This window comes from Anastrepha obliqua, chromosome 2 (genome assembly GCF_027943255.1).
Source record: "Anastrepha obliqua isolate idAnaObli1 chromosome 2, idAnaObli1_1.0, whole genome shotgun sequence".
NCBI classification, from domain to species: domain Eukaryota; kingdom Metazoa; phylum Arthropoda; class Insecta; order Diptera; family Tephritidae; genus Anastrepha; species Anastrepha obliqua.
This window is the reverse complement of record NC_072893.1, coordinates 3,414,259-3,432,600: the sequence shown is the minus strand read 5'-3', so window position 1 is coordinate 3,432,600 and position 18,342 is coordinate 3,414,259. Positions and strand designations below refer to the sequence as shown.

The 18,342-nt window shown below is 39.0% G+C and overlaps 1 protein-coding gene across 3 annotated transcripts in view; it reads right to left on the bottom strand.

The window, feature by feature from the left end:
• Positions 1-210: 210 nt before the first annotated feature.
• Positions 211-18,342, bottom strand: part of LOC129238007 (uncharacterized) — a 121,211-nt gene continuing 103,079 nt past the window's right edge. For all 3 annotated transcript variants that reach the window (XM_054873034.1, XM_054873035.1, XM_054873033.1), the window contains exons 3-8: positions 16,485-16,633; positions 16,172-16,406; positions 15,846-16,107; positions 15,676-15,775; positions 15,440-15,611; positions 211-3,587 (exon numbers count right to left, since the gene is read on the bottom strand). In XM_054873034.1, coding sequence (XP_054729009.1) covers positions 1,989-3,587; positions 15,440-15,611; positions 15,676-15,775; positions 15,846-16,107; positions 16,172-16,406; positions 16,485-16,633 — 2,517 coding nt within the window. In that variant the 3' untranslated portion in view covers positions 211-1,988. The remainder of the gene's footprint in view (positions 3,588-15,439; positions 15,612-15,675; positions 15,776-15,845; positions 16,108-16,171; positions 16,407-16,484; positions 16,634-18,342) is intronic.

Below are 18,342 nucleotides of genomic sequence, written 5' to 3'. Positions count from 1 at the left end.
ATCTTATCCCCGCTTTCCACGATTTAACAAAGTGTTAAATTTTCGAAGTGGGCCTTAACGTAAAAGAAGATGAGAGAATGAATTTTAAGTTTACCAGAAATTGTGCGATTTTTTACCAAGAAATTATTTATAGCTTAATATTATAAAGAACATTTCGAAGATTAATGCTAATTTAAACGCGTACTATTTACAAAACAGGAATACAATTAATTAAAATTAGAAAGTGACAGTTGGTGTGTTAGATTCACAACCACTGCACTCATTTATTCACTGGGCCATTTGGACCTTCTTATCTTATTTTTACAAACTTAAATTCTAGATAACACTTGATTATTCCTTTTTGACATTTATGACAGTACAAGAAAAATACTTTCATACAAAGATGGGTGATTGCGTGATGCGTGATGCGTGATTGGGTGATGCTTTACGAAAAATTCTTGGAAACTTTGAGTTCTTGGAAGGCGGAAAACGTTTCAGTCCGAGTTTAATTATTTAGGTCGCTTGATAATTGACAATGGGGGTGATGCTTTACGAAATACTTGCATATTTCGTATTTGATTAAACCTATTTTTAATTTAAACGTGCACAATTCACAGACAAAGAGATGTTGGAAAAGACAAAGAGACGTTGAAAAAGGCAAAGAGACGTTGAAAAAGACAAAGAGACGTTGAGAAAGACACTTAGAGAAACATAGATTTTATACATTAAAGTTATGGAGACAAAAAGGATATTTTGAGTTTTTGAGGGGGTAGAATTACTTTTAATTGAAATGTGCACTATTTACAAAAATAGCTGATGCTTTACAAAAATACTTTCTTCTTTCATTAAAATTATCTTTGAGTACAAAAATACTTCCGTTAAACCTACTTTTAATTCAAAAGTGCACTATTTACAGACAAAGAGATGGTGAAATAGACACTTAACGAGACACATATTTTATGGCAATAAATTCGAAAGGCGAAATGAGTTTACCTTTTTGAGAGAGTAAGAAGACATTAAATTTAGATGTGCACTATTTACAGAAAAGGCCGTTCGGTGATGATTTACAAAAAATACTTGTACATATATTAACGTCGCGGAAATCGGAAAACATTCAGTCCTTTTTCTTTTTAGTCAGTGAAATTATTCATAATTTAAAGGTGCAATATTTACAGGAAACGGCCTTTGGGTGATGATTTACGACAAATACAAATTTAAACAAACGGGACCTAAATTAACTTATATTAAGGAGTGGCGGGTGTGGACTTTACGCAAATCACTACCACTATCTCCGCCCACTTCAAATCACGTTGCGCACTGCAAATACCTTTGATGAATTGTACAAATATGGTTTCACGAGGAGACTCGAACATTATTCTTTGTTTATCTAAGCCTACGGAGTAATTAAAGCTAAGACGAGGAGCAAAACATTTTCAATAAGCTAAAAACATTTTGCGGACTAAGCCTAACTTAAAACTAAAAATTAACACTACTACATAGAAAAAGGTATTCAAAACCGCACAACTTTTGTTAACGATTTTCCGGAACTATTTACTATTGCTCTTCCACATCCTTGAACTAGCTAGGAACGCATAACTTTTCTTTCTTGGTTATCCTTTGTGATAAGCACTTCAGGATTTAAAATTTGTCACTTGAGTTGTATTAGTGTTGGGTTTATGTTCAATGGATTACATTTATTGCATTTGTTTGAGATAACTGTTTTTTGTTTTTGCCTATTTTTTCTATATTTTGTTGGAAGAGAGTATGTTTCCTAGCTAGTGGAGTGGGGCAAAAGGTTTGCTTTTCGCAGCTCTTAAACTCTAGCAGTATTAGAATCAGTACGCTTATACATATGTATGTATGTTCTTATGTCTCTACAGTCTCTACCCGTTAAATGGGTCCGATTGGGAATAATTGTATGTGTGTTCTTACATCTCTATGGTTTAAGTTAAATGGGTTCCAATGGGTCACTATAGTAAATACAAGATATTTGAATGTAGGGCTATTGCTTAATTTTTGCGGTTTTTGGGTGGCTTTTGTTGCTTGATATACGGAGGAGACTGCTGTGCCTGATGGTCTAGCTGCTGCGGTCGGGGCAACTTTTGATTGGGTTGGGGCAGTTGATGATTGAGGGGTTGCTGCGTATAGGGATAGTGATAGTGGTGATGCGATGCTGTCTGGCAATGCCCGTGCTTGCAGCTACCTGCGCTGCGCAGCACTTCGGCATAGGACATCTCTAAATTTTTCAACTGGTTGAGCTCCATCGATAGAAAGCTTGGTCGGTACTCAAGACCATTTGCATCCAATTCACGACTACGCGATGTGGACGGCGTGGCAGGCGAATTCAGGCTGCGATTGTAAATGACCATCGAGCTGCCGTTCCATTCGTATCGTGCACCACCGCTGGCGCGCGAGGAGCGTGGATGTTCAGCAGTGGTGTTTGCCAGCGGCGATTGAACATACGGACGCACATCGCGTCGTTTCTTTCCACTCGCGATGAAGAAGCGTGGTGGCGATGGCAATGTGGCTGGAGACTCGCAACGATCATTACTGAAGTTGCGATTCTTGCGGCGGTTCTTCTTCTTTATACCCACTCCAACCGAAAGGTATTCAAGTGGCTCGCGTTTCAAGGGCGTCAGGACACGGCCATTTTCAACGATTGGCGACTTACCGGAAAGAACCAATGTAGTGATAGATGTGCCCGCATGCACGGGTGGTTGATTCTCTTGGTTCTTTTCAATTATATGTTTCTTCGCGGTTTTTCGTTCTAGCTTCGTTATACACTCGGACATGGCGAACGATTGTTCGGATACTGCTGACGAAATAACACTCTGTGCATCATCTGCGAAGTCGATAGGCAGCTCTTCATTTGCAGGCGTCACTGGTGGCACCTTGGCGGCAATACAAGCACTAGCAGCAATGGGCTCTGTATCATCGAGTAGCGGCAATTTCTCGCCCTCCTCCTTATTGGTAGCCGCCTTCTTTAGCACAGCGAAAATCTCTTTGAATAGTTCCTTGTACTCAGGTCTGTTGCGGAAATGCGATTCAATGGGGCTTGCGTCATCATAAATGCTGAACTTGCAAACCTCACCATCGTCGATAGTACATAGAAACGATCCAGGTCTGTTCTCCGTTTGCGTGAACTTATTGCTAGTCTCATCGGCATAACCAGAGGAAGATGTTTCCGTCTCTGAGTATTCAGTGGGTGTTCGCCCACGCAGATTCTTCGTGCTGCTGGCAACTTTAGTGGTTGCATCATTACTGGGCAGTTGCACATTTGAGTTCCCGCCATCTGGCATATTTGCACTCGTTATTTGCCCACACACATCTGCCGTTGGCTCGTCGGCCATCGACGATAGTGTATGAGATTTTTGTGACTGACTAAACTCACCAGATGACTGGAACTCATCGGCTAATGACATAGCGTCACCCCCACTGCCGCTGCCGCCACCGGAGCCAATGTCAGCTCCACCTGCCGTGATGTTCTTACGCGCGATCGCGGAGCATTGCACCTCGAGCAGAGCTTCATATTTTTCCACCAGCTCGCGATACGGATTCGGGCTCCCAGGAACGCTCAGATCCAAAGAGTCCGGAATACGTGAGGAAACCTGAAAAACGGTGATGGACAATTGGGTTGTGATATAGTTAATAGGCGGCCATGGCATTACAGGTTGCTGTTAAAAAAATCTAATTTTTTATGGTTCTATCTTTTTTCTGTTTTTGCAAAATAATGATTCATTTATTTATTGTGAGTAAAATATCGAATATTGGGAAAAATAGAAAGCATTTATGGAAAGTGATATGGATGGCAATTACTAAATTAGAATAAACACTATCATAGTTGCAAATGCAGAATCACAGTCTCAACAATAGCAACAAAAACAATACCAAGAACAACGGATAGATAGTTGAAAGAACAGAATACAAGTTTCATGCAAGAATAGTTTAGATAAGAAGGCAATACACGATTTACGAAAAGTATCGCTTACAAATACTATAAATCAAAACTTTTCATACGATGGCAAATACGACATTGTCCAACTGCTTGGCTGCTAAATCCGCACAGCGTCTCCTAATCTTAGTTAAGGTTTCCCCCAGGATTTTGGTGTGAATAAATTAAACAATGTAAATTATAAATTTTTAATTGTTTTTTAATTATTAAATTATCACAAAACCGTTTCTTCAGATTTATAAAGTATTTAGTTCACATCTATTATTTATGACAAAAAATTAATATTTATTTAAAACGAAACGACGGTTCAGAACACAAGACCCATACTGTGTGGTGAATGTTAGGTTCAAAACTATTAAGCCCGAAAATGAGTGTTAAAAGTGTAAAAAATGTCAAATGTTGAAAATGAGTGTGAAATAACAGCCCTGCGTTAGGTGTGTGTGTGTGTGTGAATTGGCGCTTAATTTCTGTACAGAAATACTTCGCCTTCATGCTATTGTCAAATAAAATGCGAACTGCCGCTGCGCCTGGCGAATCAAAGAGATTTACAGCAGAATAAAATCCCAGAAATGTTAGTAGGTTTCTTTCTGTTAATCGATTTTACAGAATCTCTACTCTATATATATATTTACATACATGTGTATGTATGTGTGCATAAAAAATAGTTTTAAATGTGTGCTCATTTTTAGATATGTCATCGTCAAAGCTGAAGAGCTTTTGCTCGGCCTTGTACTGCATCAGACATTTAAATCGAGAAACCTTCGATGTATTTGTACAAGAAGTTAGGAAAGCTACCGATCGGACCGAGCTTATACAGCCGCGCACATTTCGGTAAAATTTAATTTGGGCTGACTGTTAATTTTTGGCACTAAACAAATTCATAGGCAATAAAAGTTACTGCTTGTAACATCAGAGGGATGCTTGTAAATAATGGGCGTGGTTTTATTCGGGTTTTATTCGATCTCAATAATATTAAAGTCGGATCTAAATGAGATGTACCAAGTTTAGGCGAGTTTTATTAACTCGTTATCGAGATCCACGCATTCACTCAAAAGTAGCCGTGGCACCACCCATTTTCGCAAATTTCGATTTCGTGATATTTCTTGTTATTTTTTGGTTTATAATTTGTATCAAATTTGAGTAAACTCGCTTTATTTATGGCAGAGATATCACGTTTCTTACTCTTTACAAAATTTACATTATGTATATGCGGGGTGGGTGTGGTTATAAACGGTTTGCGCCCATTTTCGCAAAAATACTTCAACATATTCTCGAGTTAATATTTACATTTGTGGAGGTTTGCAATAGTAGTTTAAGTCGGAAATGAAATGGTTTTCTTAATAGCATTCAGCATGCTTAACCTTTCGCATTATTTTCTAATTTTCTATTATCGTTACTTCTTATTTAAATTTACAGAAAAAATGTAATACAAAAATTGTTTAGTGGAGCATGCTTGCATAAAAAATATGTGAAAAATTTCTACTCGATTTACGCTACTTTGTCAAACGGGTGCGTTTTTAATTTAAGCTTCATAATAAAGGGTCTTTTAAAAGTGACGCCTAGATGTCAGTAGTGAATAATTCCATTGTCCAGTAGGCAGATGTACCATTTTACACGATCGAACAACGCGTTAAAGTTATTGAAACTTTCTATAAAAATGTTCGATCTTTCAGAACAACAATCGCGAATTTCGTGATTTTTTTGGAGAAAACAATCGTCCGAATGAGTCGGCAATTCAAAGGTTGGTGAAAAAATTTCAAGAAACTGGTTTTATCGAGGATAGAAAAAGGACTGGTAGACCAAAAACTGGACGTTCTGTTTAGAAGATTGCTGCTGCAGCGCAAAGTGTTGCTGAACAACCTTCAACATCGCTACCTCGACGTTCTCAACAACTAGGCATTCATGAATTGGCTGTTTGGCAGATTTTATACAAGGATTTGCAGCCTTAGAGAATAGAGGTAACACAAGAATTGAAGCCAACAGATCACAGGCAACGCAGAAATTCCGTGAATCGGTTCTTTGATTTTGGTTTTTCATTTTTATGAAGCTCATTTCACAAAGCATGTACAGTTTAAGATGGTTATTGGGCTGGTGGAATAGTTCACCCGTTTTTCTTCGAAGATGAAAATTAAAGAGCTGTTGCTGTCAATGGGCATCCCTATAGACAACTGATTCAAGAAACAGATTCAGAAACACATCAACGAACAGATTGGAGCCACAAGTCACACACCCAACATTGGATTATTGTGATCTAAGTTTCCCGGTCGATTAATTTCACATAATGGTGACAGCAAACGAACAGTTCGCACATTCGCGTATCGGCACCCATGTCACTGGTGGCGTCTTGGTAGACCACCGCATTAGCTTCCGAGACCACTTGGAATACGCTAGCAAAAGCTCTATTCTTTCCTATCTCTTTCTCTGATACTTTTCTCCCTCCCTCCTTGACTATCTACCCCCTTTCCAGAGCTTTAAATACAATTCTTTAGCCTGGGTGTTTTAGGAGCCTCCAAATCTCCTGGTGCTTCTTGGCTCGACCTTTTCAAATTCAAATTCAAGCTGCGACTGCGACGGGGCCAGAGGCTAGAATAATGGCGAACATAGGAGAACCAAGACACCAGAGGACAGGTCCTGGCTGGAGGAGTGAGGTCTATCCTTTTATATGGCGCGACAGTTTGGGGTGATGCATTCAAGCACGCTTCATACGTACAAAGTAGTAACTCCAAGTACCTCTTGTGTACTCTTAGAGTCTTCTCTGCCTTCAGGACAGTCTCAGAAGATGCGGCGCCCATCATAGCTGATTTATGCCCACTCGACTTGATAGCGCAGGAGATGTACGAAATGAGAAGTATGAGAAACAACCAAGCCCAATGCGATCAGCTGGCACTGAGAAAATCCATAAACCACCGCTGCGTGGATCAGTGGCAGACGCGATGGGTCAGTGCAAACAAAGGCAGGTAGACCCACCGTCTCATTCCCAATTTTGAAGCTTGGTTCCAGAGAAAGCACGGAGAAGTAGACGACTATCTCTGCCAAATCCTAAGTGGTCATGGCTGCTTTAAAGCGTGCCTTCACCGCTTTGGGAAAGTCCTTACTGCGAGCAGTGCACACCAGCAGTTGAGGAGGACGCAGAACATGTGCTTTTCACGAGTCCCCGGTTCAGAAGAATAAGGGCTAAACTGGAAGACAGCCATGGAACAAAGTTTATGGCTGCTGAAATAGTTCAGCAACTCCGACATAGCGAGCAGGCAAGGCGGATGCGCCTATCCAGAGATGAAAATGCAGGTGAACTGACGACACCACTATGAGAAACTAACTTTTCTATAGTAGCGCACATGGGGCATGGAGGGAGGGGCCGTATAGATCCGACAAGGGTGGCTCTCTGCAGATATGACTTAACAGTGGGCGGTAATAGGCAGCTTGTGACGTTTTGCATCAGAACAGTAACTGATGTTGAGTGCAACGCTCAAGCCACCCCTGACGAAACACTTGACGGTAGTACCGGGGGGGTCGGTACTTTGACAGTAGGAGGTTTAGTTCGGGTTAAAGTCCCACACTGACGTGGTAAGGCTTTCAATGCTTCCTCCTCATAAAAACAAAACAAAAACACCCACGTCGCTGTTCACAGTTATGATTTCGAGATTGTAAGAGACTTCGTTTATCTAGGAACCAGCATTACTGCCGATAAAAATGTCGGTCTTATAAGTCCAACGGAGGATCTCTCTTGCCAACAATTGCTACTTTGGAATAAGCAGGCAATTGAAATTAAAGCCCTCTCTCGGCAACAAAACCAACAGTCTATAAGGCGTTCATCATGCGCGTCTTAACGTATGGCTCATAAGCTTGGACGATGACAACATCCGATGAAGCGTCCCAAGGAGTGTTCAAGGAGTTTTTGAGAGAGATTTTGCGTAAAATTGTTGGACCTTTGCACATTGGCGAGCATCGCAGACGATGGAACGATGAGCTGTATGAGCTTTACGACAAGAGGCAGCGAATAAAGATCCAGCGGCTTCGTTGGAATGGATGCGAACACTGCGGCTCTGAAAGTATTCGATGCGGTACCAGCTGGTGGTAGCAGAAGAAGAAGAAGGTCTCCTCTGCATTGGAAACATAAGATGGAGAAGGGCTTGGCTTCACTTGGTGTGTCCAATTGGCACCAGTTAGCATGAGAAAAAAACGACTGGCGCGCTTTGTTGAGCTCGGTCAAAATTACGTAAGCTGTTATCGCGCCAATCAAGAAGCATTATAATGGCAAAATAAACTGACCAACTAAATCATGGGAGGTTCTTCGAAAAGGCAAAGCTATGCGAATAAGCCAACAACGGTTCCAGAACTGAAACACAACATTCAAATCGAGATTGCTGAACGCAATGCGCTAATGTGTGATCGAGTGCTTGAAAATTGTAATTCTCGTATGACAGCCTGCAGACGTGCTAATGGTGGATATTTAAATGAAACCATTTTTCACTTATAATTGTGAAGAGCCGTATTTCATATAAAAGTAGTGAAGCCTTAAAGAATCTACACTTTCACACGCTTTATTTTAAAACAACATCTAGGCGCGTTTTTGAAGGACACTTTCTTTGTAAGCATGTAAATGAGGTGGGAAGCAATGCATCTACTACCAAGTTTAGGCTACCCAAAAGTGGGCATGGCACCGCCAACTTGGACAAAGAGTAATTTCATTGAAATATATTAATTTTTGTTCGAAAAAACGGAGAGACGGGCAGACGGACAAACATGACTACAATCGAAAAACCTCTCTTTGGTATATAAATGTCGCGTGCACAAGTGCGCGTTGATATAAAAAAAAAGTTAGTGTCTGCTCATGGCAAGAAATGCAAATACAACTGCAACAGACACTTTACAGTAGTTGCTCAAGAGAGTTTTATAGATTTACCATAACAGATTAAGGAGAACTCTGCAGGCATAAGCAGCTGTTAGTTACAGGAAGTAATGTTTTTGGTTTAAATTAAATGTGAAGTGTAATGCGTTAGTGCTAGTATGTAAATATTTGGAATCACGGAGGCAAGTGTGGTCTTGTATTCTCACCGTCTTTAACTTATTAACAGCAAAAATAAATATATAAATATTAGTTTTTCTTTTGCTTACAACTACATGTATACTTTTAAGTATGATATGGGCGGATTTAATGTCAACATATACAAATATATTTTTTTACATTTAACAACTAAAACTAATCGGCCACTAAACTAAAAATGACACTTGGCACTGCTGAAATTGTTCATGGTGGTTCCAGAAGGTCTTTTGAGCGATTGTATTTTAGTCTCTTGCGCGCATTCTCAGAAACGGAATGTAGATTTGTAAGTACTTTACAGGTTTTGTTTTCAAATTATTTTAGATTTTTAGTTTTAAAATATAGGTTTGTATATGAATAAAACATTAAAATTTGTAATTAACACGGACAAGTAAGAAACATTGGCAAATATTAACAGTAATCACTTAGACTAGCCTTCTAACGCACTAATATTAAATTTACTTAATTACAATTACAAATTCTATGTTGCACATAAGTATGTACATATGTCATTCAGATACATATTTAAAGAGTATGTACGAGTATAGGAGATTAATTGATATGCTCTCGATGCATATTTACATGTGCATATGCAAGTATGTACTTATGTTTGTATGTATAGCAGGTAGGTATGTACTGTTTGTATGCATTTAGATTTCTATGTAGCTTCGTAACGCCTCGCTTTGCCTCGCATTTGTCAAAAGTTCAATGCGAAGTCTTCATCATCTGGTATGGAACTAATCAGACGGTATATGAACAAGGCAGGCCATTGCAGTAAATTCGTAATCCAACATAAAATATTGGATTTTCTCATAGTCTGCCAATGCTTTAGAAATATTTTTTCTAGGGAGTTTGATAACTGATCTTGCAGGTACATTTTGTTGGCATTTGAGCTGCAAATCGGACAAATCGTCGCTTTGTCAGCCTTGAATTAAAAATTAAAGAAAACAGAAACAAAATAGAAAAAAACAACAAAAAACAGCCGAAAAAACACTAGTAGAAATTATAAAGACAGTGTTTTTATTGTGATGTAGATGTATTGGTGAGAGTAGCCAAGATACGGGCACTTGTTTAAAAATAATTTAGTTGGAAAGGAGTTAGAATATTGTCGTCTGGTGGAACAAAAAAGAGAAAGTGATTAGCTTGCGCAAACACTCCAACGGTTAAGGGATCCACGCAAACGAATAATGTTAGCACTGATGTTAGGGCTGATTGACAAATGAACGAATTAGCACAACATACATACATACATATACGCACAGACACATAAACACACATAGAAATACGAGACGAACGACAACACAAGCCACGTACCAAAGAGGAAAATGATGAGTAACGCAGTAATGCCACGTTCACACAAGTTTCAGAACAAAATATTTGCTTTGAGTCATTTAAATCAAACAAAAAAGAACACAATGTTTGAAAAAATAAAAAATAAAAATTGTAAAATGTAGTAGTTTATGAAATAAATTTTCTACTTTAAGCCAAATTTAATTCTATGAGCAATGATGGAATGCATTTTTCCTCCACATAGTTATTATGGCAAATAATTATTTATAATGCATCATCAAAAATATAGTGAAACCTTGAACCGGCACATTTGACCACAGTTAAAAAAAAATACCAGTCTAACGGTTAGACGCGATAGAAGTGAAACCTTCCGTAAAACAAACTGAGAGAGAATGAGACGAAAACAGCATTAGGGGCGGGATAATTATAGGTTCATTATAATATTGATATAAAGTTCATATTTTATTTTCTTCATTTTATTATTATTCATCCTCAATGTTTTCAATTTCAACAAATGATACGAGTGGCTTATGATAGCTAAAATATGATACAAATGCTTTGGTTTCGATGTTGTCAACATATCTTTGAAATACCGCGTCAATTGTTGTTTTTGATCGTGTTGTCGATTCAGTGCGATTGTTACACATTTTTAAATTGAATGTTGTATTGAGAAAGTCAATTGAAGGAACCGCTGTGTCCAATGCAAAATTTACGTTGAAATCACCTCTTAAAATCATTGGAACTTTATCGTATCCGCGATACTTCTGGTGTATACTTTATTAAATTTTCGTGAATGAATTCCGTGATGCTATTTATTGATTTTGGTTCTCCGTCACCTTTGGAAAATGTGTAAACAGTAAGCAAACTTTATTCAAATATTTTCCCTCATTTTTGCATCAGTAAAATTAAACAAACGCCGTAGCCGAATGGGTTGGTGCGTGACTACTATTCAGAATTCACAGAGAGAACGTCAGTTCGAATCTCGGTGAAAACACCAAAATTAAGAAAAACATTTTTCTAATAGCGCTCACCCCTCAGCAGGCAATGGCAAAACACCGAGTGTATTTCTGCCATGAAAAAAAGCTCCTCATAAACATATCATAAAAAAAAAAAAAATACCAGTCTAACGGTTAGACGCGATAGAAGTGAAACCTTCCGTAAAACAAACTGAGAGAGAATGAGACGAAAACAGCATTAGGGGCGGGATAATTATAGGTTCATTATAATATTGATATAAAGTTCATATTTTATTTTCTTCATTTTATTATTATTCATCCTCAATGTTTTCAATTTCAACAAATGATACGAGTGGCTTATGATAGCTAAAATATGATACAAATGCTTTGGTTTCGATGTTGTCAACATATCTTTGAAATACCGCGTCAATTGTTGTTTTTGATCGTGTTGTCGATTCAGTGCGATTGTTACACATTTTTAAATTGAATGTTGTATTGAGAAAGTCAGTTGAAGGAACCGCTGTGTCCAATGCAAAATTTACGTTGAAATCACCTCTTAAAATCATTGGAACTTTATCGTATCCGCGATACTTCTGGTGTATACTTTATTAAATTTTCGTGAATGAATTCCGTGATGCTATTTATTGATTTTGGTTCTCCGTCACCTTTGGAAAATGTGTAAACAGTAAGCAAACTTTATTCAAATATTTTCCCTCATTTTTGCATCAGTAAAATTAAACAAACGCCGTAGCCGAATGGGTTGGTGCGTGACTACTATTCAGAATTCACAGAGAGAACGTCAGTTCGAATCTCGGTGAAAACACCAAAATTAAGAAAAACATTTTTCTAATAGCGCTCACCCCTCAGCAGGCAATGGCAAAACACCGAGTGTATTTCTGCCATGAAAAAAAGCTCCTCATAAACATATCATAAAAAAAAAAAATAACTGTATAAAAAAATTTTTTTTCTTGTGATTCGAACCAAGGATTTTGGATCGGAAGCTCACATTGCTAGTCGCTCGGCTACCGCGCCATGCTGTCGGCGCTGGCCTAAAAGTTATTTAGTTCGTCGCTACGTTTATATCAACATATAATATAACGCTTCGTAGCTAAATAACTTTTAGGCCAGCGCCGACAGCATGGCGCGGTAGCCGAGCGGCTAGCAATGTGAGCTTCCGATCCAAAATCCTTGGTTCGAATCACAAGAAAAAATAAAAGTTATTTAGTTCGTCGCTACGTTTATATCAACATATAATATAACGCTTCGTAGCCAAGAGGGTCGCTATTTCCGTTTCACTTTTTCTCAAATCACTCCCAACGATTCTAAAGAAGTTTTCACTTCAAAAAATAACTGTATAAAAAAATTTTTTTTCTTGTGATTCGAACCAAGGATTTTGGATCGGAAGCTCACATTGCTAGTCGCTCGGCTACCGCGCCATGCTGTCGGCGCTGGCCTAAAAGTTATTTAGTTCGTCGCTACGTTTATATCAACATATAATATAACGCTTCGTAGCTAAATAACTTTTAGGCCAGCGCCGACAGCATGGCGCGGTAGCCGAGCGGCTAGCAATGTGAGCTTCCGATCCAAAATCCTTGGTTCGAATCACAAGAAAAAATAAAAGTTATTTAGTTCGTCGCTACGTTTATATCAACATATAATATAACGCTTCGTAGCCAAGAGGGTCGCTATTTCCGTTTCACTTTTTCTCAAATCACTCCCAACGATTCTAAAGAAGTTTTCACTTCAAAAAGTTATTCATACAAAAATACTCCACAGACAAAAGTGGTGCCTAGATGGCAGTTGTGTATAATCAGTAGACGGTGCCTTTTTTTATATCACTACTAAACATTTGCGGCCGCCGTAGCCAAGTGGGTTGGTACGCGACTACCATTCGGAATTCACAGAGAGAACGTCGGTTCGAATCTCGGTGAAACACCAAAATTAAGAAAAACATTTTTCTAATAGCGGTCATCCCTCGACTGTATTTCTGCCATGAAAAAGCTCCTCATAAAAAATCTGCCGTTCGAAGTCGGCTTAAAACTGTAGGTCGCTCCATTTGTGGAACAACATCAAGACGCACACCACAAATAGGAGGAGGAGCTCGGCCAAACACTCAAAAAGGGTGTACGCGCCAATTATATTATATATATAAAACATTTGTCAAATGGACAGAAGTAGATTTTTCAAATGATAGGCAACGTGTTATTGAAACTTATTATGAAACTGGTCGATCTTTAAAATAAACATATCGGAAAGTTACTGATTTTTCTGCTAGCAATAATCGTCCGAATGAGTCGACAATTCAAAGGTTGGCGAAGAAATATTCTAACATTCCGGAACCTGTTTCTATTGAAGATAGAAAAAGGACTGGCAGACCAAGAACTGCAGGTTCTGTTGAGAAAATTGCTGCTGTAGTGCAAAGTGTTGCTGAACAACCGTCAACATCGCCCCCTCGACGTTCTCAACAATGAGACGTTCATGAATCGACATGAGCCAGAAGGATTTTGCCTATAGACGTGGTCGTGGTGGACATTTAAATGATGTGATTTTTTTGCAGAGACGTATTTTGAATGCAAAATATTGAAAGGTGAAAGAATCTAAAGTTTTACTTGTCTTATTTTAGAACAATATCTAGGCGCTCTTTTGAGAGACCCTCGCGACGAAACTTTTATTCTAACATTTCAGCAAAAGGTATTCACTCAATTTCTGTAACAATTTCTTTAACAAACTAAGGAAATATTAAGGAATTCTTATGCGTATTTCTTAGCCATAAAAAATTCTTAATTTTGGACAAAAAAAGTTAACAGTTATTAAATCAATGTATTTTGTTATTGTAATTTCATTTTTTATGTTCAATTATTAAAAACAAAAATAACCACCTCTGATGATTTTTCTTCAGAAGTACAACCAGTTGAGGTTTTAACGGCATATGAATATCTAAATGTGCCTGTATATAGAGGCTTCACTGTAATTTGATGCAGATCTATTCTGCCGCGTTAATAAAATAAAAACTCTGGCAAAATTTACATCCCTTTCGAATTTTTTGCTTAATGGTCGTCACCGACATTAGTTACCGCCGCATAGGTGGCAACAACGGCTTGAAAAAAGCTACGAAAAAACTGATATTTATCAATTTTTTGAAAAGAACAGAATACGAACAAAAACAATACCATATTAAGACGACTAATCATTTCGCTCATATTTTTTCAATAGTTTATCTGTGGAACTCATTAACTTGGATATTTATTCATTCTGGATATGGTAAACTATTTACATCTCCCAATAAATATATTTAACATTATGCAAAACTATTAATTTTATCAAATAAGCAGAGTATTTTGTACTTTGAATAACTAATTAACTATTAAAGTGTGAACGTAGCATTAGGGCCTCACTTGGTTTTTATTTACATGTGTGTATGTGTGAAAGTTTGAATGAGGTGAACTGCAAACGATGAATAGTGAGAGAGTGATGACGCGGTCGCTTATTCGATATTGAATATAATATAAAATTCGTATAAAAATGTAAACTGTTTTCCATTTAATGACATTAAGGCATAGCTACAAACTAAGTATGCATGTAAACACATTCATAAACGAGTATTTAAAATTAAGTACATAAAATAATACCATTAGTAGCTTCTCAAGGTGGTAAATAGCACAGTTTTCAAAAATAACGATAAATTGCTTGTGCGCAAAACAAAAACAACTATTTTCTTTATTACACAAGTGGCAAGGAAACATGATTACACTACAATGAGCATGCGAAATGCAATAAATTTTACCTAAAAAATTTAAATGATTTTTGCAATGCGCATTTTTCTTCTTAGTATTTTGTGTTTTTCTTGTGTTCTTTTTTAAGAACTCCTAAAACACAACTCTTTGTGGACGTTGGCGTTGGTGATGCGAATGTTGGTGGCGGGAAAAATGCATTTGAGGTGAGTAGTTGGCGAAGGATGGGACAAATGGCGGTTCTCAAATGTTGCTAAGTGTGTGTGTGTGTGCGTGCGTGTTAAAATAGTGACAGTTGCGTAGCGCTTCTTTTCGATAAATGAAATGAATCAAAGTACTTTTGTGTAAAGTAGCCAACAAGAACAATGACGCGACACAATTTTGAAAAACGCTTGTGCAGCCAGCCTCACCATCAAATGCATTAATGCAAATGTCAAAAACCGCGCATTACGTCAAAGAGCAGAGTCTTGAAATAGAAACAATTTCTCACCTTAATCGATACACCCGCGCGATAGCCCGCTTGGGAGCATTCGCTGGCGTTATCAAGAAGATTGTGCTCCTCATCTTGGTACTCCTCCGTAGGGGCCAGCGATGACTGCTCGTCGCCGATAGTGCCGCGCTCCTCGACCACGCGTAAGCAACGGCTGCACATTTTTCCTTGCCTGCAAAGCGAATAAAGTATTTATGCATACAAAACCTTGTGAATGGCATTTCATTCACACTAACCTCACTTCGTCCAAAATGGACAGCTCTTCCTGCATGGAGCGCATTTCCTCGTTTGGACTATTGTTCGCCAAGCGGTTCTGCAACGTCTGGTTCTCCTGAACTAATTGGCGAAAAGTAAAAATTCACCGGTGAAATTGATAGAAACCAAATATGTTTACGTTTGTACTTACTTATGGCCACTAATTGCTCCTCCAACTCAGTGCAGCGTTGCTGTTCAGCTAAGAACGCTTTTTTCGTCATTTCCAAGTCATTTACAAGCTTTATTATCTCTTCACTGTCTTCGCTACTGCACACTAAGTCGCTCAACGCCATCGACGTGTTCTGGCTCTGGCTGGTGCCAATACTGGTCGAGTTGACTTTGCTATCCATGGGGCCCGTCGATCGAAAGGCAAAACTGCAGTTCTCGGGTGCAGTTGTAATGGATTCGTAACCCTATTGGAAAATCAAACAGCCACGTTATCCAGGCAACGCCACAAATGAAACAAACAGCACTTACCACTTCGCCGCTACTCTCACAGTCATTGTTTGTCGACTGTTCGGCAGCGCTCCTATCTCGTGCTCCATTATTCCGATGCGTCTCGCTGTCCGCACCGGCTGCTAGGCGTTTTTCATTAGCGCTGCTGAGACGCTCGTTTTTTCGGCGCTCTACGGAGAGGGCTTGGCGCAATTCCTCGACTTGCTTATTGAGCTCATCTTGACGCGCTTCAAGTGTTTCGATGCTTTGCACGAGTCTGTGTGAAATTAAAAAATAAACAATAAGTTAAAGATGGGGAAATGCTACTATTTTCGATTACTAGCTGCCAACTCACGTTTTTATGTGCTTCTTGTCACTGGTATTCTCAGCAGTTAGACGTTGATTTGCGCGTTCTAAATCCTGGATACCAATGTCCAATTGCTCGTACACCTTGAGGCGCGTATCGTTGACCTCGCGCAATGCATTTGTGTGTTTCTTCAAGTACTGCAAGATGAAATAAAAATAGCCGCAATTACAAATCAATTCCGAGCATTTAAATTTAATTGGGATGCTGGGCTATTTTTGCACCCCGTGCCAAGCGATTTGGCGTGTGAGTGCGGAAATCCCCAGCACGAGAAACGGCATCGAAAGGTATGCACGCGCGTTTGGCGTGGCTTGCGGCGGGCGGCTGCGGCATGTATCGCGCGCCACAGGCGTTCGTGCGTTAAATGGGTCAGTTGCACTTTTTCTTTGTTTCGCTTAAATTTACTTCTGGCATTCGATTTGTATTGGCGAAGGAAATAGCAGAGAAAAACTTTGCAAAAAAGCATTTGCATATATTCCAAATTCCCCGAGCAACAACAACAACTAACTATTACCGAAGCAAAAAACGAAAAGTACAGGCAAAACAATTTGCACAGCAACTGTAAAGAGCAAATATTTTGTGAATTCGTAAGCAAAGACTTTACTTTCCACATGAGCACCTATGTACATACTCACAAATGGCAAAGATGTATTTAAAAAAATCAATACACAAAATCGAAATAGTTTTTGGTGAAATTTCTTGCATTCGCGAAAATGCAGCAGCTGGCAGCAGCACCTCCAGCATCTGTATCAATGCATCAATTGTGGCAACATTACGCTGCCGGCGAAATGCTGGCAAGCAGTTACGCCTGATTGAGTTGCAACATTTGTTGTTATTGGCGTAGCATGAAACGGCTGCAACGCCTGCTTCTTGGCAATATTTGAGCTTCTGGCGCCTCTGGAACTGTGTCGTGGCGGCTTAATGAAGCGCAACCTTCTCACACGGCGTATTCAGAGCAAAGCGGCACACACAGTTGCATTTACTCGTAAGCGTCTGTGCATTTGTTTTTATGCCACATCGCAGAGCCGAGATTTTTGAGACTTTAATTTCCTTTGCAATGCGACACTGCAGCCCCGCGCTCCAAATATGCACTAAAGTATAACGGTTTCCGACCTAAATGTAAGTTAATTGAAAACTGGAGGTCGGAATCAATATTCAAAGGTAATTTATTTATATTATACTACTGTGTCCAAAAAATAAGGTGACATTTGATTTTAAACTGCGCGCTTTGAAGGATTAGGAGAATTCTTTTTTTTTTTAGGTTGGTAGTACTGTGAGTGACATCTATGTCAAATTTCATGTGAAATATTCATTTACTGTTTGAGATACGCGTCGTTTTGTGAGCTGCTAAAAGTGAGTTTCTCGTTTTTTGCAATGTCGAAATTTGTTGAGCAAAGAATTTGCATTAAATTTTGTTTGCGGAATCAATTTTCGGATACGTTGAGGATGGTGCAGAAAGCCTTTGGTGATGAGGCTATGTCTAAAAAAAATGTTTACAAGTGGTATAGTGAGTTCCAAGCCGGTCGTGAACGTGTCGAAGACGAAGAGCGTCCTGGGCGACCATCAACCTCAACTGACGAAGCTCACGTCCAACAAATCAAAGATTTGGTGTTGAAAAACCGTCGATTAACGATTAGAGACCTTGCTGATGATGTTGGCATATCGAAAGGCTCAGTCAATACCATTTTGAAGGATGTTTTGGGCCTCAAGCGCGTCAAATCTCGACTGGTACCGAAAACATTGAATTTTTTGGACTCGTAATTCGTGATCATTTCATCAAAAACTCAACCCATATCGTTCCGCAACCACCGTATTCACCTGATCTGGCACCGTGCGACTTCTGGCTGTT